Source organism: Echeneis naucrates, chromosome 15 (genome assembly GCF_900963305.1).
Source record: "Echeneis naucrates chromosome 15, fEcheNa1.1, whole genome shotgun sequence".
NCBI lineage: Eukaryota > Metazoa > Chordata > Actinopteri > Carangiformes > Echeneidae > Echeneis > Echeneis naucrates.
In genome coordinates, this window is record NC_042525.1 from 50,682 (window position 1) to 75,876 (window position 25,195).

The 25,195-nt window shown below is 44.1% G+C and overlaps 1 protein-coding gene across 6 annotated transcripts; it reads right to left on the minus strand.

Annotated features, from left to right (window-relative positions):
* Positions 1 to 6,520: 6,520 nt before the first annotated feature.
* Positions 6,521 to 24,554, minus strand: LOC115055054 (reticulon-4-like). Of its 6 annotated transcripts, none has more exons than XM_029520457.1 (9): positions 23,790 to 24,554; positions 19,524 to 19,571; positions 16,370 to 18,244; positions 10,088 to 10,295; positions 9,435 to 9,573; positions 8,632 to 8,701; positions 8,375 to 8,421; positions 7,487 to 7,545; positions 6,521 to 7,365 (listed from the first exon to the last, which is right to left on the minus strand). In XM_029520457.1, exons 1-9 carry the CDS (start codon positions 24,322 to 24,324, stop codon positions 7,323 to 7,325), a joined length of 3,024 nt encoding a protein of 1,007 aa, XP_029376317.1. In that variant the 5' UTR covers positions 24,325 to 24,554; the 3' UTR covers positions 6,521 to 7,322. The 6 variants fall into 6 exon arrangements, with proteins under 6 accessions (XP_029376317.1, XP_029376321.1, XP_029376318.1 ...); XM_029520461.1 differs by lacking the exons at positions 16,370 to 18,244; positions 19,524 to 19,571 and adding exons at positions 12,344 to 12,368; positions 15,698 to 15,707 and having other exon boundaries at positions 23,786 to 24,536; XM_029520458.1 differs by lacking the exon at positions 16,370 to 18,244 and having other exon boundaries at positions 23,790 to 24,536.
* Between the last annotated feature and the right edge of the window lie 641 nt (positions 24,555 to 25,195).

Here is a 25,195-nt window from a genome sequence, read left to right on the forward strand (position 1 = left end):
AATTAAATTACCTGGATACTTACCTGAAAATTTACCTGAAAAAGAAGAAAAAACAAGTTAAAAACAGTTATAATTGGAATAAAAATACAAGTAAAACTAAGTATAAATATAAAAAGGACAAAAAAATTGGGTTAAAAAACTATGTATAAAAAATTATTGATATAAATATGAAAATTGATATTAAAATAAGGCCTAAAAATAATTAAATTACAAACAGTATCATCTATAATTGATTTGCATTAAAATTCTATTAAAAAACCTATTAAAACCATTGGAAAACTTGAAAAAAAGAGAAAAAACTAAAACCGCAAATTGGAAACCTAAAACATTCGGTTAAAAACAAAACTTAAGAAACAGCCAAAGTGGGAGGAGTCAGGGAGTGTATATAAGGAGAAGCAGCTCCAGCTCCTTCATTTCTTTTTTGTTTTCGGGGGGAGCACACACCTTAGCCTGAAGAAGACCTAAATCAGGTCGAAACGTCGCGGCGGTGTGTGTGGGGAATGGCCTTTTTTATGGGAATTATTTCTTTTTTGATTCTTTTATTCGTTTTTTATTATAATTTAATTTAAGTTAAAATAAAATAAAAAAACAAAAAAACAAAACACGACTCAGTAAGGGGGACCAGGGGGTCCCTGGGAAGTGCGCGTGCACTAAGGGACCATCCCCCAGGGGATGGCGCCCTTCTCTTTCCCAAAACCTAACCCTAACCCTAAGGACCGTGCACCTTTCTTCCCCTCCTGGGGAAGAGCTTCAGTTCCCCAACCTAACCCTAACCCTAACCCTAAGCCCCGCCCCCTTAGCGGTCCATCTTTTCTGGGGCAAGGGAGACAGGGAATGTGGGGGATGGACCGTGCGCTTCCGGTTCCTCCTAGGAGGATACCGTTTCCAAATCCCCTACCTAACCCTAACCCCTAACCCCTAACCCTAACCCTAACCCTGAGGCGACCTGTTGATGGCCAGTGCATGGGCCATCCCCTCACGGGGATGGCCTAAACACCTTCACACCTAACCCTAACCCTAACCCGCTATGGGAGGCATAAGCCCCGCCCCCCCGGCGGTCCATCTCTTCTGGGGCAAGGGATACAGGGAATGTGGGGGATGGACCGAGCAATTCCGGTTCCTCCGAGGAGGATACCGGTTCCAAATCCCATACCTAACCTCAACCCTTCCCCCTAACCTTAACCTTTCCCCTCTTACTATACACCAAACCTCCCCTTTTCCTAACCCTAACCCCTTCCCTTTCTTTAACTTAAAACCCTCCCTAATCCTAACCTTAACCCCTCCCTTTCTCTTTTTCCCCTTTTTTCTTCCCCCCCCCCCCAATAACCTTCAGTTTCCTCTTTTTTTCATATTAGGGAAGGTCGACTGATCATACCAACCCGCTAAACCTGTCTGGACGCACCCTTCTACCTTTTTCTCAATACTGAACCACTAAATAAAATACCATAACTTTCAACAGATTTAGAGAGCGAAGAGTTTTACTCCACAGACTTGGGACAACCGAGCCGGGAGGCCTCCCCCTCCCGACACGATCTTCCCAGGTCAGTGCCTGTACTTTTTCCATCGCACGGATCCTACTATATTTCAGCCCTGAATTAGCTTACAGCTTAAAACTTTGCTCTGCCCCTAGTAGCCCAGGGTTCGATTCCCCATCAGGACGTAAATACTCTTCAAAAAAATTCTTTTTATTTTTATAAAGGAGATTTACTTAAATTTATTTTTCTTTATTACAAATATATTTGTTTATAAATTCTTAGCATGTTTACTATTTATTTTATGCACTTATTTGCATGTTTTCTTAATATTTTAATAAAACTCTTTTACAGCACTTATGATGTTTTGCATGGTTTTGCATCCAATTTGCATCCAATTTTACAGCACTTATTATATCTTGCATGACCCCTTGTTTTTAGCACTTCATTTAATTATTTTATCATAGCATTTACATTACAGCACTTATTTATTAGCAATTTCATTTATATTAACCTTTTTATATTTTTATCTATTATATTATTATTTTTTTATTTTATATCTCCTAATTTAAATTTAAATTTAAAATAGATTATTATTCTTAGTAAATCTAGATTTGGATCCGAGCGATGAAGACTGGGATGCTACCTACTCACCTTTAACCTTTGCAGGACTTCATCCCAGTGAACTTGTTAAAAATCTCTTCTACAGGTTCCTCTCTTCATACGGGTGCTCTGCCTAGGGTCCGAACCCTGCTCCCCCAAGTGGAAGGCAGCGCTCCTCCCTACTTCACCATCCTCCCGCATTTCAGTAGGCCAGTGCATCCTAATTTAACACAAACCATAACCCTAACCCAACCCCAACCCTAACCCTAACCCCCTAACCCTAACCCTAACCCTTAGCACTTCATTTAATTATTTTATCATTTCTATAGCACTTACATTACAGCACTTATGTATTAGCAATTTCATTTATATTAACCTTTTTATATTTTTATTTTTATTATTTCCTTTATTCTATATCTCCTAATCTTATTAAATCTAGAATTGGATCCGAGCGATGAAGACTGGGATGCTACCTACTCACCTTTAACCTCTTGAAGGACTTCATCCCAGTGAACTTGTTAAAAAAATCTCTTCTACAGGTTCCTCTCTCCATACGGGTGCTCTGCCTGGGGTCCGAACCCTGCTCCCCCGAGTGGAAGGCAGCGCTCCTCCCTACTTCACCATCCTCCCGCATTTCAGTAGGCCAGTGCACCCTAATTTAATACAACCCATAACCCTAACCCTAACCACCCCCATTTCCCTTACCCTAAACCTAACCCCCTAACCCTAATCCCCCCCCCCCCTTTTTATTTTCTTAACTAACACCTCCAGCACCTGCACCTGCTCCAACGGCTGCTCCACCTGGTCCTTCTTCTCATTCTCCGTTGGCTTCTCCACGGCTCCCTCCCTCCAACTCATCTGCTCAGGTTTCTAAACGCCGACCCACCAGACACATTTACACCAATAAAAAAATGAGGGACTGGGTCCTCACAATCAGACAGCCCGTCCTGATCATGGGAGATTACAATCTGGCCCGTTGTCCCCCATTCAAACACCACAATCTGCAAATTGACAGTTACCCAGGGGCCAACTTCAGACACGCAGGGGCCATCATTTCCAAAGCCATCTGCTCCCAGGCCCCCCACACAATTGTTTTGGCCTTTGGCTTGAATCACAGGGCCCAAAAGACCTCATCCTTTGCCATTAAACAGCTCCAAATGGCCCTGAGAGCTACAAAGAGGCACTTCCCTCAAACACAGACAATAGTGCCTCTTATTAACTTTTCACAGGAGCTCCCACAGACACACAAGAGGAACCTGGAGCGAATTAATAAATATATTTCACAATATTGCCATTTCATTCCCCAGCTCCCAACCTCAAAGTTCAGCACTGAAAAGGACAAAGTGCACTGGTCCAGAGAAACGGCAGAGGCCATGCTTCACCACTGGGTGGAGCACTTGGACCTGAAATAAATGTCTCCTGTGACCTATTGTATATATTTTCTTGACTTCTGTGTTTTATGATATGTTACTTTGGGATGACCTTGTGATAACCCCAATTTATCTACTATTTGGCCCCAAATTAATACCTTTCTAGGAATACAGAACACCATTTGTAGTCTGTACTCATCTCTCTCTTAAGATACAATTCGGCCTGAATCAGACCCCAAGACAGAGAACAATGGGGACCCTAATTTGTAGATTGGGACAATTATATCCACAAGGCCTTATAGGGGATAAGAGTGATGCTTCACAGGGCTGGATGGAGTGTACACAGTTCATGCCACCACCCCTTAGTGGCATGTCCTCTTTGGGTTAGGGTTAGGGTTAACACTGAAAACACTGAATTAAAAATATCTTTATTGGAAAAAGGAACGTAACTTGGTAAATTTTTACTTACCTGTAAAATAATATTGCAAAAAAAGTTAAACCATACTTATCTGGAGTTACTTTCTTGTGGACTTACCTGTGACAGAAAAGATAAAAAAATGTAATTAAATGAATTAAAAATTGAATATAAACTTCATTAAAAACTACTTTTTTTTTTTATTATTACTAACCCTAACCCTAAAATGGGTCTAAATAATAAACATCTAAAATGAATTCATGATTGAGTTTAAGCAAAAAAACTGTTAAAAACACAATTGGAACCTTTAAAACAAAGTTTTACTAAAAGAATCTTAAAACATTTAATAATGGCCAAGCTCCATCATATCTCAGAGAGCTCATAGTTCCTTATTGTCCTAGCAGGCCACTCCACTCTCTAGATGGAGGTTTACTTGTGGTTCCTCGAGTCTAAGAGTAAATTTGGAGCCAGATCTTTCAGTTATGAGGCTCCTCTTCTGTGGAACCAACTTCCAGTATCGGCCCGGGGGGCGGACTCTTGAGCAATTTTCAAGACCAGGCTTGTTTGACAGAGCTTATAGTTAAAAAGATAAAGTCCATCTACTCTTTCGCTATGCTGCTATAGGCCTAGGCTACTGGGGAAGCACTGACCACATCTCTCTCTCTCCCCCTTGCATGTGCTGATAAGAACCATGCTTCTGAAAAATCTCTAAGCATGTGTACTGCATTTACTAACCATGTTTTCCCAAAGTCTCTGTCTCTCCCAGCTCCTCTCCTCATCCTGCAGATGGTGACTCATCGCCATCCCATGTTCCTGCAACGCCTGCTGCTCCATATCTTCATGAATTCCGTACTACAGCTCATCTCCATAAACTTCATGTAGCAACATGTTCCTGCCTACACCCCCCCCAAAGTCCCCCCATGCTCTCTCTCTCTCCCACTCTCAACCTGACAGAGGTTTCTGCCTCTTAAAGGACGTTTTTCCTTGCCACTGTTGCCAAGTGCTTGCTCATCAGGGGATCTATTGGATCTTTTTAAATAATTTTGTGAAATTTGGTCTAGACCTGCTCTACATGTTAAGTGCCTTGATGTAACTTCATTATGATTTGACGCTATACAAATAAATCCGATTTGATTCGACTTCATTCCCACATTAATAGAAAAATCAGGAAACAGTCTAGATTCAGCCTTCAAAATTACCATCGAATATTAAAACTGGGTGCTTTCTAAGGTGATGAAGGAGATAGCACACTGCAACAATTCACTCCATCAACATGGGCCCCTCCCAAGGAAGAAAAACCTCCCAAAACAGTTGAGCTACTTAGGAAAGATCTTAATTATTTTAATATTCACTTAAAAATCCATCATGAGGGTTAAGGTTACCAAATTTAACTCAGGAAGAGAATTAGGCACTCAAAGAGTTGATTACTATAAAATGTTATGACCAAACCAGCCAATAAAGCTAGTAAAATTGTAGTTATGTATTGGGAGAAGTATTTTTGGGAGGGATACAGAAAATTATGCTGTGCATTGTTTAGTTTGGACCCCACAGCACAGACTGACACTAATAGAAAGTGTCAGGAAGTTTTAATGTTCCCAGAAAACAGGCTGGGGAGGCAGGGAGCTGGCCGCTGTGGCATACTTTCCCAGGAGATGAAACAGAAGTTGAACATGTAGACAGCGTGCTGAAGAGCCAAAAATCATTGAAGGGGCTTGGCACAGGGAACAGGCTCATCCAGCAGTGCAGTAGAGTGAAGAGCAGGCTTATATAGGCAGGTGATGAGGTAAAAGGAAACAGGTGTGTCTTGTTGCTGCCACAGGAGCAGCCAGCCACGCCCCCTGCCACATGCTCTTCCAAAGGGAGAACAGAAAGGAGAGAGAAAGAGCAAACCCACTATCAGAACCATCACAAATTAAATAACACATAACTCTTTATCTGGACACCATCCCATTAGTCAACCAAATCATCAATAAATTCAAAAGAGAAGAAATGTTAAAACAAAAAAAAAAAACAAAAAAACTCAAACACTTTACTCTGTGATTCAGAGCCCAGACCTAGACATTTACATGTTGCCAAAGCTACACAAGGACCCTGCTAAGTGGAGCAAGCCTTTTGAGATACCCCTGATCACAAAAACCTTCTGGGATAAAACAGACAAATTAAAACACACATTATGTGTCAAGCATCATTCCTTTCATCTCCACCAAAATTTGGGATCGCCATTGAGGGTGGTCTGTGAAACAAGAACAACTTCGAACACTCCAAAGTAAATTAGAAAATAAAGAAATATGATATGTAAACACATGAAGGTGGACCTCATCCTGGTCTTAAAAAAAAACTAGGAACATGGGTACAGACAGCTGCAACTGATACACACTAGCCAGTGCGTCGCCTTTGACCCCCCATTCAACTGTCCAGTCGTCAGATGAGGTAGGAATACTCATTGGGATAACTAATGACCAACCACTAACCCCAGACAAACCGTTATGTTAGTTGTCACCTGTGCTTCTGTTTGCATCATGATAATGATCATGTTGATTTACAGCGTTAAACTTCATCCTTATGCTTAATTTTTTTCTTAGTGGGTAACAGGCTTCATCAGTCAACAGAAGCCACCTGCAGATACCTGATTATGTGACAGAAGAGGCGACAGGATTTCCTTCGTCTAGAAGCTTTATTGATAATTGTTTACATCTCACAATGCATTCCACAAACACTATCATCACAAGTGAAATATGAAGTTTATCATTCACTGTTATACTTGCATAACAAACAAATGCTTGAAGGTTTCAGCTCCACAGACAAGATGCTTTTTTCCTTAAATCCCATTTTTTTTCTTTGAATATTATTCCCATGTGATGAATGTAAACAAGTTCCTTCCACAGTTCCATTAATGTGACAACTGCAATGACATGGAAATAACTTTAATGGAAGTAATGTGTCCTGTTTGTCTGGCAAAGGTTTTCTAGATATAATTCTAGCTAGAGTTACTCAGAAGCAATGAAGTTTTTAAATGGTAATAACCCCCCCCACCCCCCCCTCATCAGGAGTCAAAGACGTTCACAAACCCATCATTCATCACATTGAGGCAAAACCACGCAGCGGGTCACTGAGGACACAAACTCGAGGGACAACAGTAAAATCACTAAACACTTCTAAATTGACGGGGAAAAAAAAGAAAGGGAAAAAAAAAAAAAAGTCACTGTCTGCTGCTCTCGCTCCTTCAACGCCGAAACAAAATACTCGGCTCTACTGCAGTTTCAGGATAATCTAAATCATGAAAATGCCCCGGGGGAGAGAGGGGGTGTTTAGCTTCAACTCCCACCAAAAAAGGCTGAACTGGAACAAATTATTTATTATTTTGACAAATAAGAGTTGGAGGGCTCCTCTCCAGCCTTCCTTCACATGTACACCCCCACCCCTTCGTCTCAGGACTTCCTGAATGCAGACTGAACCTGGACTTCACTCAGCTTTACGTTTCATTCCAGGAACCTTCGCCTGAATCCTGTAGACAAACCAGAGAAGAAAGCAGGCTTAGACGGGACAAAGAACTGGGTTTGGTTTGGTTTAACTGGGTCTGATGTTTGATACTTCACCCTCCGGGCCTCAAATAACTGTGGACTTACTTCCCAACAACTTCTTTGACCTGGTTGTTGACCAGAGACAGGTAGTGGTCGATCTGAGCCTAAAAACAAACAGAATCAAGATCAGTTGGTGGATGACATCATCTACAGCTCCAGATGTGCATTAATGTTGTCATGTGACCTGGACCCAGGGGTTGCGTTAACTGAGTATTCTCCGTAATTGACAGATTTTTTTAAAGATTTGACAGACAAATTTGAGGGCCATTTGCCATTTTAACATTTTGCAATTACTTCAGAACAATATCAAAACAGCCATGAGAAGCCGTCTGTCCGAGGCAAAGGTACAGAATTTAATGACAATCACCTCTGCAGCAACCTCACTTGACGCATTTGGTTACACACAAGTGGGCACCCTGTTTCACTCCATGCGCAACAGAAGCAAGGTGTGAATGAGACTGATTTCAGGCCGCAGCAGGTGAACTGAGTTGTCCCGATGTCACTGCGGGGGAATGTGGTGTTGACATGATGAATGTTTTCTTTCAAGCCTTTATAAGTGCATCATTTAGATTGTTCTAATTGAATTTGCATTAAAAACGAATGAAAGAAAATTAAATGCTATTGACTATGTCTTTATTATCAGTAAAAAATGAAAATTAAAATGACAGGTAAAAATAGATTATATCAGATTTTTTTTAACCTGTCCCTTAAAAATGGCAGACAATGAAAAAGTCTAGTGCAACCTCTGCCTGGACCATATCTGTCGTCTGAGATCAGGTGATCCTGAGCTGCTCTCTAATCATCCAGATGTAAGAATCAAACACACCTAAAAGGTCAGTCAACATGTCCTCCCCCTGACAGGTTGATGCTCAACAGCCCTTGAGCAGCTCTCATATCATTAAAGGCAAAGGTGGGTTATGGGTAAAAACTGACCTGGTGTTTCTCATAGACGATAGGGCAGCTGAATGCTCCAATCAGGCCTGAGAAATAAGAGGAGTTGGACATTAATGGCTCAGGGGTCAGAGGTCAAATCATTAGTCTTTTAAATTATGAACTCAAAGTGTTATGTCATCAGTTCAATATGTAGAGACATTGGACAGTCGAGGTCTGAAGCTGAGAACCTGCTGCATCTCTTCAGAGTCACTGACAAACAGGTTCAGGACTCCGTGGTTAAGACTGTTAAGACTCACCTAGAATCAGCAGAGTGAGTCCGTTAAACAAGGCACCAACATAGGTCAGGATCCACATCAACACGGCAAACTGGAGACAAGAATAGGAAACCTGAGTCCTTCCTGGCCAACCTCATAAAAGTACAGCTGTAAATAGTTATGAATTCTTTTACCAAGTCAGAAAATGGTAGAACATGCATCTAAGCTTACCATGGCAAGGGCACCGTTTTTTCTGATGAATAGTTATTTAATTTGGTTTCATATTAATGATATAATTCTTCTGATGATATATTCATATTAGGGTTAAGATTCTCCTCTTTTCCTCTTCCTGTCTCACGTCACTAAAATGCTCCATGTTGGACAATTGGCTGCCATTTTCACTCCTCTTAAATTTAGTGGATCAAAGTTTAAGTTATAATTGTTCACTGATAGAACATCTGGATGAACTGTTTCCAGATGTGGAAAGGGTCAGCTTTAATGACTGATGTCAGTGCAGCAGTTTCACACTGTAGAACCTGAGATCAGTCCCGGTTCTGTACGGTCCACATCAGCATGATCCCCAACGTCAGGAAACAGCCGACATGGTGTCATCAGACCTGACAGCTATTCTGAACATGGTTCCACTTGGACATCTCTGCTTCTTTGCGTGTACGTGTGTGTGTGTTGAGGGTGTCATGTGCTCTTTCTGCTAACTGAGGAGAACATTGCTTGTTTTCCACACTCGTTTGTTAAGTATTGAGAAATACATAATTGGATGTTACTAAATCAGGGACAAAGACAGACAGAAATCAGCCCATCTGCTGTTTTCCCACCACAGTTTTCACCTTGATAGAGTCCACCAGGTCCTCGACCAGAAACAGGCGCCTCAGTTCACCTATGGTCTTGTTGATTTTGGCCAGAGCCATGTCGCTGTACTTGTGGACCATATCGTCAGAGAGTGCCACCTCCTGGTCAAGGTACTGCCTGAAAGGGACAGGCTGATGATTAACTTTACTCACATTGAGATTTTCTTTTCAAAAGTTTAAAAATGTGTAGCACCAAGTCAAATACATAATGATGATACATCACTATTTAATTTAATATTCACACCAAATATGTTCATTCAGTTTCAGCTCTCTGTGGGATCAGGTTACTTTCACTCAAGTTTGACAAAGCAAATGTGTTAAAAAGCAAGAGTTAATGGAGATAATTCATCTTTATCAAGATGGTTTTTAGGAGGCAATCAGGGAGGGCACACACACACACACACACACACACACACACACACACACACACACACACACACACATTGGTAAAAAGCAAAGAACCAAAGTAAATGGTTAGTCCAAAGCAGCTGTTAAACACTAAACAAGATATTTATTTTTATGGTCTATATTGGTCTACCAGCTTTTCATTGCTGAATGTGTGAATAATTGAAGATGTTTGTGGAGATTAAGATTAATATCCATGACCACTGACAAGTAGGGGTGGGACTCACTTGAATGGGTGACCCTCATCTGACTTCTGGATGGCCTGGAGGATGCCTTTGTATATCCTGAAGCAGATGGTGACAGAGAGCAGAGCCAGGCCGACATAGGAGCAGACGCTCACAATGCTGCACACGGTCAGCGATAGGAGCAGCAGCAGAGCGGCGCCGAACACCACACCTGTGGTTTTCACATCACGCCAGTAGAGGAGATCCACTACTACAGGAGGAGGCAGACAAAGATGAAGGTAGTTTGTGAATGTGAAACAGCTGAGCTCATAACCTGGATCACTGGGCAGATGCTAATATTTCACCGGAAAATTCCAGGCAGGTCAATGGACAATATTAGAAGTAAAGATCTTACGTCACCATTGCTGCACCATAAGGTTGGTTCTGTTCCCAAGAATCAGACAGTTCAAGGTTTCCCCACACGTCTAATAGTTAAAAAAAAAATTCAGGCAAGAACAAGCTAACCCTAACCCTGCAGTACAGCTCATCTGTGACCTCTGACCCCTGATCTGGTCTGTTGGAAACTCAGGGTTATTTAGCATTGACATTCTCCTGTTACTAGTCATCAACACAAAGGCAGCAAAGAGTCACTGAGTCTGTGTGCCAATAAAATGGATTTAGTCTTGTTTCATTTATCATATGATTCAACATTGCTATTTTCAATGTTCTCATTTCGTTGCATGTTTGAGAAATCTATTGAGTATCTTTGAAAGTTTCTGGACATTTCTTAGCTGTAAGGATTGAATCAATCAGGCCCACTGTGACTCTAAAATCCAACCGGCAGCTGAAGGTGCTGATCGATGTGTTTCATGATGGGTTCCCTCACCCCGTTTCTCCAGCCTCACATTAAACACCAGAACGATCTTATAACCGAACTCATCCGGCCCATTATGGCCCATTAAAACCAGCACCCCCGGACCGCAGGTGGGCTGAGGTCCGAGGGTAGACACACACACCCCTGCCGGCGGCCTGAACTGCTGCAGAAGAACCGCTGACACCGGCTGCCCCCCCGTCTTAGTTTGACAGGCAGCCACCGGGGGGGTCGGGGGGTCGGTCCTAATGCGGCCGCCTGGCTACATATGGTAGCAGGCATGCTAGCACTGCCGGAGATCGGCTAAAAATAGACCAGGCTTCACATCTAGCCGAACCGGCCACCGAACTATTTCTGCCCGTTTAAACTGCTGTGCCCTCCCGATACGATTTAAAATCAGCAGCTTCCTCCAGAACCCGCGTCCCCTCAGCGGGCACAAAACGTCAAACCGTCCGGCCTGACCTCCGCAGGCAGCCAGATCCGCTCCGACCCTCCCCGGGCCGACCGCAGCCCCGCTACGGGGGAGGACAACTCCAAACACGGACACAAACGAGACATAGCCGCGGGAAACCACAAAGAGAAGACAGCCTGCCGGTAAACAAAAGATTAGCACCACACTAACCCCGTTTGGCGTCCATCTTGAACCTCCGCAGAGAGCAGCAGCACGGCGGCTCCGCCTGGCTGACGGAGGGGAGGGGGGGAGAGAGGAAGAGAGAGAGAGAGAGGGAGAGGGAGGGAGGGAGAGGAAGAGAGAGAGAGAGAGGGAGAGAGGGGGGGGGGGAGGGAGAGAGAGAGAGAGAGAGAAGAGAGAGAGAGAGGGGGGGGGGGAGAGAGAGAGGAAGAGAGAGAGAGAGAGAGGGAGGGGGGAGGGGAGAGGGGGGAGGGGAGAGGGGGGGGGGGGGGGGGAGGGAGAGAGAGAGAAGAGAGAGGGAGAGAGAGAGAGAGAGAGGAAGAGAGAGAGAGAGAGAGAGAGGGAGGGAGGGAGAGAGAGAGACGAGGAAGAGAGAGGAGAGGAGGAAGAGAGAGCGAGAGGGAGAGGAAGAGGAGGAGAGCGAGAGAGAGAGGCGAGGAGAGAGAGAGAGAGGGAGGGAGAGAGAGGAGAGAGAGGAAGAGAGAGAGAGAGAGGGAGGGAGGAGAGAGAGAGAGAGAAGAGAGAGAGCGAGGAGGAAGAGAGAGAGAGAGAGGAAGAGAGAGAGAGAGAGAGAGAGAGAGAGAGGGAGGGGGGAGAGAGGGGGAGGGAGAGGGGGAGGGAGAGGGAGAGGGCGGGGGGGGGGGCACAGAGTGTGCGGCTCGGCCTCAGGCCCAGATGGACAACTTTCAGCTTCAGAGTTAAAGAGGAAACTTTCTGAGCTTCGACAAGTTTAACAAAAAACTTGTTTGCGTCCTTAAAATGAGCTGATGTCACACATCAGGAAGGAAGTGTCACCTGCAGGTCACAGGTCAAACACCTGCGGAAGAGAGCTGAAGACGCACCTGAGGTCATCAGACTAATCAAACACAGTCAAGCGTGGCATTGGCGGAGCTGACGCAGTCGTGGTTTCACCTGACACGTGGCTGCAGGTTAAAGTCCACTGACAACACACAAACTCAGAATTTTATTTTAATACAGAAATCAACCAGAAAAGGACAAATTTCTGCAATGATCAAAATATTTTTCTAGACAAATGTCAAAACAATCACATACCGACTGTGACTGACTCATAATTATTATTTTTTAATTGGTAAAAATCAAAAGCATGTGAAGAATGATTGAATTTGCAAAACATAAATGATGAACTTCAAACAATTATAAATCTTAACAGAAGAGGAAACGCTGCTGCAGGTCAGGGTTTGTTTTCAATTCTCTTCATTTCTTTTGGTAAATCAACATGTTTTCAGAATGAGTTCACCAAGTTTGCCTCCACTGCAGAACAACCTGTCAGGTCGTCAGTTCAAGAGTAACAGAGGACCACTGCTTTCTAACTGTCACCAATCAGAACATTTCCTGAAGTCCAGCTGTAACACGCCACACATACCTGGCCTCATAACAATCACAGGCTTGTCATTAATATCAATACGGACACACAAGGAGGAGGAGCAAGAGTCGTCATTCTGCGGGAAAATGCAAAAGGTGAAAAAGCTGCTCCTTGTTCCTGAATACTGCTAAAACTAGCGTACAACTTAAAGCAAACACACAGAAACATCTGCACACAAGACCAGAGCCCTGAGCTCCTTAGACACAGTGACTGCCTCCACTGATCCTCCCACCTCATTAGCTTAGAGCCATGGAGGATTACGGTGCTCCAGAGAAACAAGGGTGGAGGGTTTTCCTGCTCCACCAGAGAAATAAAGGTCAAGGTTTACCCCAGTCTCTCCATGCAGGTGCAGCAGACTCATTCTCCTTTTTGTCCTCACAGTTGTTCTCCATGTTGCCCAATTAGACTTTCATTCCAGGCTGTATAAATGCAGACGTGAGGGTAAACTGTGTGTTGGGCTGCAGAAGGAAGAGGCAGCAGAGGAGGAGGGATGGGAGGGGAGAACTTGAGCAAGCTTTCCTCTGGGGGTGGCCCAACTGCAGTAAATGAAGAGCGTCCTGCAGACGAGCTGTCAGCTGACTGTCTGCTGCCAGAGCTCTGACGCAGCAACTATAAACGTTCTTCCCCTCCCTCTGCTCAGGCCTCCAGCTACCCTCCTCCTCCTCCCCAGCACCAACCAATGACCCCCACCACCACGACATACACACAGTTCCTTTTCTTTACACCCTCTTCACCCACTTTCCCTTCGTCATTCCTCCACCTTCCCCCACTCTCTCCAGGCTGCTGACAAAGCAGAGACGCAGCAAAATGATCTGCCACTGAGCGAAACCCCAGTAAAGACAGTTAATACAGGCCTGTAGACAAATCGCCTCCTCTTTAACTGAATCAAGGTTAATACTGTCCCATGTACCCAGATATAATCACTGTTGTGTTCAGAGCTACACATCAACATGTCTTGACACCAATGTAGGGTGTTAAATTTCACCTTCATTGTCTGGCTCAGGGCTGATCATCTTCATCATCTGAACAGTTAAAAAAAAAAAAAAAAAAAAAAAAAAAGATGCTGAGTGAAAATCCAGAGGAACTGAACCCAGAGACCAATAATAAATAATCATTAATGTGATTAAAGTCTGATCAGACAAAGTGGACCATGAATGACACAAAGGTCAACCATAGTTTCAACAGGAAAAAACTGAAGTGGCTTTAACTCTTCAGTAACAATGACTTTAGCCACCTAGAACCACAAATTGAATGTAGTAATGGTTATGGTTAATAAATGTACATTGTGGCTTGATTTAAAACAACAGCATTATGCCTTAAGACACAAAACCAAGAACTGGTCTCTTTTAAAAAGTACTGAGACAGGAGTATCAGTGGTAATCACAGACATCTTCCACCAGAGGGTGCCATTTAATGTAATTTCCTCACAAGTAAAGAAACTTGTTGATGACAACATCCCAACAGGTTATCCATTATGGATTGGATTAAGTTTTACTGATTTACCAACAAATGACAGTAAGAGTAAATAAGTTGTCAGCCTCTACCTTAATGCCACTGAGTGTAATAACACAGAAGTGATCCCCATTCTGAGGTCAGAGTGAACAATTTGGGTGGGAATCTTATACTATTTCACGATTCGATTCAATTCTGATTATTGGGGCTAGGATTCGATTCAAAACATTTTGATTCATAATTATTTATGTGTGTGCACAAAGGATCCTCATGATCTACTCTAGTCTGACAGAATGACAAACGGAGACATGAAAGTGTCTTTTTCAGTTTTAAACATAACCCTAACATTATCCATGCTTAGATGGAATTGTTGCATAAAAGCATTGTCACGTATGTCTAGTTGGTGTTAATTGGTGACTTGATGTAAATGTATGTGGTGGCCAAAGCAGCCCGGTTGCATAGTGGTTAACGCTGTTGCCCCGCAATAAGAAGGGCGCAGTTCGATTCCCGGTTGGGTAATTGGTTAATTGGTAACGAGTGATGGACAGGGCTACAGACCACACTAGAGACGGGATGCCCAGAGACTAGATCGGACCAGACTAGAGAGACTATTTAGTTTTAAATTGATTTTGGGACATTTATCGACATAAATTGATTCTGAATCGTAGTAAATGAGAATCGCAATTCTTATATGAATTGATTTTTTGGCAGGCCTCTAGTGAACAAACCATCTTGACAGAGGTCTGAGATCAGAGAACCCTCTGAGCCTACCAGGGTGGTACTGACGGAGGAGGTAGAGGCTTTAATTCACCAGTCATCTATGTTCTCTGCACGCACTCATGCACAAGACAGCTAAGTTACAAAGAGTCTGTGCATGCAATTATATGAACTGATTAACATCTTAAATAAAACTCACAATCCATTTCTATTAAGATAAATTATTTTTCTATCATTCACAGCTGAATGTGCAAAATATCATTATTGCTTATTGAACAGCAGCAGTCTCTACCCAGAGAAGAAGAAAAGAGCATTTTAATAGATGATTCATAATTTCAGTCAAAGTGCCTAAGTTAGTTTCACTTATGTTACATTCACTCATTTATATCTGGGTCAACTGTGAAGCTGAGGGACCTGATCCTCCTTTAATAGGGCTAATAACCTTTTTAAAACCATTCCAGTCATCTTCAGTCCTGTTTGTGTGTTACAGGGGTCTGGAGCCAATAGCAGCTGGGTGAGGTTTATCCTGGACAGGTTGTAAGTCCATTAGAGGGCCGACACACACATTGGACATGCAACCATTAATGCTCACACTCACACCTGGGGCAATTTAGAGACACCAATTAACCTGCAGGTCTTTGGACTGCGGGAAGAAGATGGAGAACCCAGAGGGAAGGATTAGATATAGATCAACTCATCAACTTCGCACAGAAAGGCCCAGACCTGGAGCTCGAACCACAAACTTGCTGGGAGGCAATGGTACTAAACACCTCACTCCAACATACAGAAACTTAAGTTGGGCAGCAAGGTTAATTCAGTTCTTGATCAGGTCAAATGACTCTTGATATCACAGTGAACCAATAACGAAGACCTTCAATAACCTCCTCTTCGATCTCCAGCCAATTTTACGGAACAATAAAAAAAAGTGTGTGTGTGTACGGACAAGTGGATGAAGATGGATGGATATAAATTAACATCATGACAAATAAAATTATGGTAGCATGAATGAGTTATTCTAATGGCACAATTTCCACAAAGCAGGAAAAGCAAAGGTTGAACAACAATGGCATAAACACATACAGAAATCAGAGCAATATTTTGCTGCATGCAAAGGATTCACTGTCAAACCGAAAAGGTGGCACTCACAACAATGAGGAATAAACACCAACTGGTGCTTGGGTGGGTGAAGAACTGAACTAAGGAGGGAAAATGACAAGGGCAACCAACATGGAGATGAAAAATGAGGAAGGGGGTGGGGGTGGTTTCCATGGCAGAACTGATTGATTTTACCTGCTCTTATGTTCAGGTCGGGCACCTTAAACATTTTGCTGCCCTCCATGCTCTTCTTTGCGACTGCCTCTTCTTGGTTGCCAACAGTGGAGGAAGTGAGTGGTGCAGTGGACATTGGCTGCTGGATGTCAAACTTCTCAACTTTGGCCTTCCCCTGCTCAGGGGATGGCTGGTTAAGGAGGCAGTAGGAGCTCTGACTTGGAGCATCTTCTTCAATCTCAGGGGGTGGGGCCACTTTTTTTGGAGAAGGAACAGAAACTAAAGGCATGTCTTTCTGACCAAAGCTCAGGTCGTCATCCATGGGGATTTCTGGGGCCTTGGAGGAGGCAAATTTAGAAGTATCCAGAGCTTCAAGGAACTCATCAATAACGCCTCTTGGAGGACGCTCAATGAACTCAAACTCCTCAGAGGACACTTCATGCTCAGAGACCTCTTCAGCCACCTCTGGCTCGTCCACCTCCATATTCACGTCCTTCTTTTCTGTTTCCACCTGGAAGCTTGCAGGGTTTTTTGCCATGGCTTCTAAGACTGGAGACAAAGAATCTTCTGTGGGTGACTCCGAATCAGAATCCTCAGCAGGGGTCTTTTTGTTCTGGAAGCCCAGTGGTTCAAACTTTTCCATCGTCGCACTGGGAGAATCCTGGCTGAGGAACCAATCTTTCTGCTCAATCTTGATGGGTTCCTCTTCTTTGAGGTTAACTGGGGCAGTTTCCTCTGCCTCTTTGACAAGATCAAATGCTCCAAAGCTTTTGTCATCTTCAACTTTTGCTTTATCTGCGGCTCTCTCTTCCATCTCCTCTGCCATCTCCTTCAACAGGGACACTTTTGCATCAAAAGCAAATGGGTTGTTGGCAGACAGATTGATTGGAGGGTTTGGTGACTCCATCATTCTCCGTTCTAGGATGGGACTCTGTTCCTCTGGACTTCCCTCAGAGGAGCCAGAGTCAATTTTTTCAGGGTTAAGTGGGGAAGACTTCAGGATGTCTGGAAGTGACGGCGGCATGGAGGAATCCTGCTCCTCACCTTCATCATCTTTAACACCAGAGGATAAGTGAGTGACTGACTGCACAAGTGAATCAGCAGCCATCTTGCCCATCTCAAACCTACTTCTTTCATCTATTAAAGATGGTGGGTTATCCTGGTATTCTCCAGTCTGTCTGTACTGAACCAGATCTGGAGTGGGACTCTCTGACATTTCTGAGGGTCTGCTGTCAGACTTTGATTCTCCAAAGTGGGAGTAGCCACTATCAGCCAGTGGGGAATAACCTTCAAATGGATTACTATTTTTCTTCGCCTCATACATTAAGTTGCCATCTTCATCAGACTGGTTCCCCTGCATGTCTGGCTCATACTTGGAAGCGCTAAAGGCTGTGTCTTTGGAGAGGCTTTCCATTGAGACTTTAGAGTCCTCTTTAGATGGTAGGAATGATGAGTCCCAGTGCTCTGTTGGGTTAGAGGAGGTAAGGTGAGACCCAGGGACCATCATTTGGGGGTTTACTGTGGACGGGCCAATGGAGGACCTGTCTGAGCTACTCAGCTTCTCCTCAGGTGAAAAGGAAACTCCGCTGTCTTCACATATATTGTGAGGCCCTGGGTCTTTCCCTAAACTCAGGTAAGGGCCAGCTAATGGATCTGGAAGGTCTTCCTTATCCTTACTACGACTCAGCTCAGAGTCACCCTGTTCACTCTCCCAAGACATGTCCTTGGAATGAGAAGTGGGAGGTTCAGTGGAGAAGGAGCCCAAGGGTGCAGCAGATCCGGAAGTAGGGGGCTGGTTGGGACTCTCGGTCAGAGAGAGCTCCTCCAGAGAGTCAGGGGAGTGAAGAGGGGAGAGAGGGGAGATGGGAGCAGGGGAATCACCCCTCTGTCCCAGTGCTTGAGAGGGAGAGGGGAGAATGCAACACAGAACATATCAAAGACATACTCCATTCCTTACAGCGCCCACCACACCTGGGTTGAGGTTTAGATGCTCATACACACGTTATGTCTATCTGTCTGATAAAACAGCACAAACCAACTAAAATTATGAGATACACTTCTTTTGATTCTCAAAGAAAGGGTCACAGTTCATCCTAACCTTGTCCGTTACAGCTAAAGTAATGAAGTTTGCATTTTCATTAACAGACAATATTAAACTATTTAGGCCAGACAGGTGCTGCTGAAAGGTTGGACTCATCACATACAGTCTGAGCAATGCTGTTTTTAGAAAAAAACAGCAGGTGTGTTTTAGCAAAACCCAAAGACCTGAAGTCTAGTTGCTGTAATACTACTTCACAGGGTCAAACCTCCAGAAACATGAGCTCCAATTTACTATCAGGTGATTCAGTGAACAGGAAACTGACCACTGAGGGGTGACACCACGTCTGGCGGTGCCAGAACACAACAAGCCATGTCTGATCGTAAGCTCATTCTGCTGTGAATTTCAACAGTTACAGGTGTGAAGCTGGAAGTCAGTGTGGAGATAATCAATCTGTTTGATTAACCACAATGTCTGAACAGGTGAATTATTTGGTCAAACCCAGTCATACAGGTTTTGGTTGTGGCGGTCCGCCACATTGTGGAATTTAATTGAACACGTCACACTCTGACCATCAGCCTACATCCAAATTTATGTCCATTAACTGCAGAGAGCTCTGGATGTCTGAATGGAGGAGACGAGTAAATCAGCTGAAATTAGAAATGATGTGTTGAAGCTGAGTTTCCACTGCTCTAGTGTAAAAGGATAACAAGGTGATACGGTCACAACCTGTCAGCATTTGTCTGGTGTTCAGCGAACCAAGCAGCTAGCCTGACATGAAGGGGTGTTGGTTTTGTGTCATGGTGGGGGGGTGGGTGGGGGTCTTGTCTTTGGGGGAAGACATGCTGAGTGTATCAGATGGTGATGATTCACCTCACAATATGTCTGAACTTCATTGGGAAGAATCAGTGCCTCACGACTGAGGCGAATCTTCATCATCAAACAAACTACTGTACGACAGCACAACAGTCACATACGAGTTTAGACAAACTCAGCACAATCAGCGCTGAGAGTAACACACTAATGTTACAAGTGACACGACTGCAGCTAAGGACATGCACAAATGGGTTAAGGTAGGAGTGGAGGGAAAAGAGGAGGAACTGCAGGAGGACATATGAGGAAGAACAGAAAACTTGCCTGTAGGGAACTGCATCAGAGAAGTCTGAGATTTAGAAGAATTTACATCTGTGGAAGAAAAGGGGGGAGAGAGAGAGAACTCAGTAAGTTTATAAGACCAGCGGAAGAGGACAAGGAGCAGAGGAAGAGCAAGAAATCCTCCTCAAATGTCCCTGAAGACCTGATATTGAGATACAGTTAGTTTTCTTTTTTCTTTAATTCTCAGTACTCTGTCATTTTATGAAGTGCCGTTCCGAGATTCCCAACAAACAGACAGAGCAACGAAGCCACCATGATACCTTTATGTTAGCATGACCAAAGCCACGCTTGACTTCAACCAAACAGGTGTGTGTTTACCTGTCACCTTGTTGGGCCAGTTGTTCTTCTCTAAACAACTGTTTGAACGGCTGTGTAAACATCAGCTGTCATCCCTTCCTGTCCATTTTCTTTCTTCCTGCTACCAACCGACCAATGAAACTCGAGCACAGACTCTGCTCCTTAACTAAGGCTTTTTCGAACCCCAATCCTGACTACAAGGTGACACAAAGGGGCAAAGTCTGAGGACAGGTCAGCATAAGAGAGACACAAACAGAACAACAGCAAGGGATGATGCATAAAAGTTGCAACTGGAGGTAATACAGAAAATTCTGCCCAAAAAACACACAACCACTGTCAGAGAGACACATGAATAATGTAGAGTGAGTTAATGTTAGAGGACTGTCCAACAACAACACACAATTACACACAGACTATCAAATGCAAATACACTGTTCATAAACTGAAGGAAACAGTGAACAGTCTTCATTAAAAAACCATATCAGTGAAATGTCATTGATCTGTTTATTCAGGAAGTAAAAAAAACTGACTTAGTGAATTAGTTTTAGCTGTTTTGGTGTCACAGAAAGTGAGTGAAGACGCAGTAGAAGACGACATTACAAAGGAAATGGTTTTACAGTTGTTGGCCTCAGGAAAGTGGAGAGCAGCTGGCTGAGTCGTCTTTCCCTACAATTGTGCTTATGTCCTTGTCACAACTGACAGCGTAATACAGCACCTGCAGCCAAATCAGGTCGGCCAGACCTTCTAGCTCCTCCAGGAAGGAAGATACAAATGTCCATATTGAGGAGACGTATGATGCTGCTGTGGTTTCAATTTTTCAGAGTAATCTTCAATGTGACTGCAGCTTCAGCGAATGATGAGGACTTTAGTTTCCATCGACTGTTACGTCAATTTGTTCAAAAAGTTATACAACCAACCAAGCAAAAATTTTAACTTCAGTTAATTGTTTATCAAGATCCAGGAGATATTCAACTTCCCTTCATCTTATTGAGCAGTCTATTTACAAATAACAACTAACCCAACACTAACAATTAAAATATATACAAATGCACAAATAATAAACCTAAAATCAATGACTTCACTGATCTTATCAGACAGCTGCTGCTGGTGGAACATATACATCAAAAAGATCAATTGCAGTTATCAATTTATCACCTCCACAATACAAACCAGTCACCAGGCTGAGTCTGACCAACCTGGCATGGCCTAATCCACCAGGTCGAGCTAGATCATGCCGAGGAATTGACTTGATTCCTACTGGGAACCAAACATTCAAACCCAGGAGGTTTAGTTGCACGTGCTTCTTTGAACAACAAGTAAAAGGAATGCCTCAACCTAACACTGATGAATGACTTAAGGCCAATGCCTTACCAGCTGCCATCTTGTAAAATAAAAAAAATTGGTTCACTTCCTGTCACAGCCTCTCAGCTTCCCATTACTTTTTAATCAATTATCTGACATAAACTACAGGTTTAGCATGACCTCTTCTCTTTCACTAAAAGTTCTGGGTTAGGGTTAGACCATATGTTTCTGCAGTGATGTCACTCTTGAATGAAGATACACTTCCTGAGTCCAGGGACAGAAAGAGCTGCCACTGCTGAGGTTTCAAGATTAACATCAGCAGGAAACTGAAGCGTAACCACCGCTCTGACCTCTACAGTGGAAGTGATAATGTTTTGGGTAGAGGGAGCTGATTCAAGCTTGTAACCACACAGAACAGGATACAGAGACAACAACAACACAGACAGACACATCTTAGAGCCTCTGTGACTGTGTGTCTCCATCTAATCCACCTGACCACATCAAACATGCAGTGACAGATATAGGTGACCCAAAAATAAAATGGAAGCCGGTGGTGGTTAAACCACCCGTCAGTCCTGGGGGAACGAGACCTCATCTCAAAGGCTTGGCAACGTGTATTTGTGTGATGCAACGCAACTTTTGTTAGATTTAGATATTTAATTTTAGTAATCTAAAAATCATGAGCAAAATTGTGGCTGGATGTATGTATGGAATGATAGTAAATTCATTGTGATCGTTTCCATTTTCCCTAAACTTAATTTTAGGGACACTTTCTGCTGTACAAGATTTTATACAAATTTCAATCCAAGAAGACCAGAGAATAATTTAACACATACTGTACTAACCTATAACAGCTTCTTGTATTTCCAATTTCATACTTGTAATCCACTATGGCTATTATGGCCACATAATCTAGACAATACAGCAAAAATAGGCACAGTATCTGAATTTTTTCAGTGAGAATTTAACCAATCAAGATCTGCTGTATCCCTCAACTAATTTTCCTCAGATTAATGAAGTAATGGCAATCATTGTCAAACCAAAACCTGATCAGAGCAGCTACTTTCACCACATTTCATTCAATTCAGGTTTTAACCATTCATAACCTAAAGAATCTTTTGTCTACTATCATCACCCTTTATGGTTTCTGAACACATTAGCCTTTTGTTCTGACTGGTGACTGTGCTGGTCTAAACTGGAGCTCATGATTTATCCATCCCCGTCAGGCCAAGCAGCCCCACCCAGTCTCTGCTGCCTCCTCATGTTTTTTTTTTTTGTTTTTTTTTTTTTTTTGGGGGGGGGGTGTTTATTCCTACCTCACGTCAAACAGTCAAACTCCTTCAGATCAAACGTCAATGAACGCCACATTTAAAGGCTTGAGCGGCCCAGTGTACCCCCACTGTGGGAGAATTTTTTTTATTTTTATTTATTTATTTTGAGGGGGTGATATATATGAAGCCGGAATAACATAATACAAAAATAGAGCTCTGATTTCAGGATGAATTGTGTCGTAATGATCTGGACACGGACGGAAGCCGAGAGGGAGTGGACGGAGCGGATTCCTTTGTTGTGACTAATCTGGTTCACAGCTTGATTTCCCGGCGTCCATTATCGGACAGCTCGCTGTCTGAGGGGCCCTTAGTCTGTTTCGGTCTCCCCGTCATCAGCCCGTCCTCCGGACCCGGGTAAAGGTCTACACTGCAGCCCAATAAAGTATTACGTTGTAAGTTAGCTTAGCACTGCAGTCCCTGTCTGTGGCAGAGGAACCTCAGACTCTCGGGCGTGTCTGTTCTCTCCAGCTGGTTTGGATGGACACGAAACCGCTGGATGTCATCGAGCACAGAGAGGTTCCCCGGGGAAACTCCCGGTGCTGGATGAGATCCTCAGTCCCAGGCCTAGTTAACCAGGGTTCGTGTCCGATAATGGAAGCCTTTAGCCGGAGGATCGAGGCACGAGCAGACGGGCTGAGCAGAGACAATGGTGACATTTATAAACCGTTAGACAAACGTTAACGTTAAATACGCAGCTAAACCGTGAAATGCAGCTCGGTGTTGAGTGACCCTGAATGATAAAGAGAAATATCTGCTACGGTCAGCGGCGGACAAGACGCCGCCTCCTGTCGGTGAAAACAGGTGGGCCACTCTGTACAACGCAGCCGAACGGGCCGAGAAGCCGCCCCTAACCCGGTAAACACCGACAAAATGATCAACCGCAGTCATCTTCACAACACAAACAAGTTGGTTTTCCCAATCCGAGTTCACATTCAGGGGTCAGACTCTTCCCCACAGGGACTATCCGCCCGGCCGGGGCAGCATCACCGCTAACCGGGCCAACAACCGGAACCGACCCGGCCCTGCCCGAACAGACCGACCGACACGTTAACATCACCGAACGGGTGATTTCAGACGTCATTCGGCGTGTAGCTGTGTGGTTTCTCTGGTTTTATTTATCTGCATGTCGACACCCAGACAGTCTGGATGCTAACGCAGACAGAAGCCCAGAAACCGTGATCACCAGAAAAAAGCATTAAAATCTGATTCCGATTTATTTAGTTCGAGTCAGAAAGTCATAATTATTCATAAAATTTGAGTTCGGGGGAAAATATCGTCCCTGCTCAGACTATCCGCTGTTTTCCGTCCAGATACTCACACGTTGCAGGAGTCGGTGAGTCCTCCTTCACCGCAGGTCGCTGCGCTGCCTCTGCGGGGGCTGGAGCTGTTTTCCGGAGTCCAGCCGCTGGGAGGGCGTCTCTCTGCGGGGCAGTTTCTGGCTCCGGGGTGATGTTTGTACGTTCCGGTTCGGCCTTGGGAGAGACAACCTGGGACTCACCAGAGAATATGAGGGTCTCGGGGACAAAAGAAGACACGGTTGAGTCCGGAATCTGCTTCGCCACCCCGGGCCCCGTTTCCTTTACTTCTGGCTCCGGTTCTGGTTCCGGTATCCTTACCGGCTCCGATATGGGCGCCAAGGGAGTTTCTGTGACCTCGTGTGGCGCACTATCTTCGGCTATGTGTCTCTCCAGAGCGTCCTGTGCTCCACCGACCAGGTCTACGATATCGTCCACGCTGAACAGGTTTTGTTTGGGCTGGTCCGGCTCCGGGTCCATCTCGGCCTGGTAGTGATGAATCCCCTCGCTAAACAGAGGTGTGGTGGAAGAGACCTGCCGCTCATCGCTGTCTGCCATTTTCTTTTACTTCACCAAGTGAGTCCTCAGGTGGAAAGTTTCACGCTTGCTGATCTGTTTGCTTTCGTGGCGCCTTGAACAAACTTCTACAGTTTAGATCCGTGAAAATCCGATAACTCCTCCGGGAAGTTCTATTTTCATGCCGAACAGTTCAGACAAATGCGCCACACAACAAGTTCCCAGACTTGGACCCGGTTCGGAAAAGGAGAACTCCAGTGGCCAATTACATGCTACGAAACTTCTGACTGACGTGGGCTGTGGCCAATCAGAGCGGTTAGAGTGGCGTGTAGTCCCGCCCCGCCTGCTCCAGCGGGGCAGTCGTTTCGTCATTTTAACTCGGCTTCCTTCAGGTTGTCACGTGACTGAAGCAACCTGCTTCACCTGCCTCGCGGCCCCCGGAATCTTTAACCTTCACCGGAAGATTAAAAAAAAAAAAACTTCTTTCTCACACTCTGCTAATTATTCTTCTACGCAGTAGATTTTAAATACGGCACTTCTTACATCGTGGTAGTGTAACGTGAGAAACATGAAGGACGTGAACAACGCTTTCCCCCCCTCCCTTTCAAAAAGAGACAGAAACATGTTTAAACATGTAGAATAAGCTCTCATCTACCACTAAACCAGTATAATTACTGTGTGTGTATTGGGCATTTTAGAAGAAACTGGAGGGTTTTTTGTTCAGTGCCACCTTGAGGTTGACTTTTCTGTCAGATGGATGACAAAACATATCCAGGAAGGATGGAGGATAACTTTTCCTGTGAAATAGCTCTCTAGTTGCTGGCTCAATCATTGGATGCAGTAGGATGGATCGACTAGGATTCTGCTTGTTGCACGGAGATCCATTCAGATCAGGAATCTGAACCAAGGGTCT

Bases quoted from the DNA above. Each gene is read 5' to 3' on its own strand.
- LOC115055054 (XM_029520457.1), bottom strand. From the start codon at position 24,324: ATGGCAGACAGCGATGAGCGGCAGGTCTCTTCCACCACACCTCTGTTT. The intron at 9,574-10,087 runs GTGAGTCCCACC...TGTCCCTTTCAG, and splicing joins GATGAGGGTCACCCATTCAA to GCAGTACCTTGACCAGGAGG. The intron at 8,702-9,434 runs GTGAAAACTGTG...TCTTGTCTCCAG, and splicing joins ACCTGGTGGACTCTATCAAG to TTTGCCGTGTTGATGTGGAT.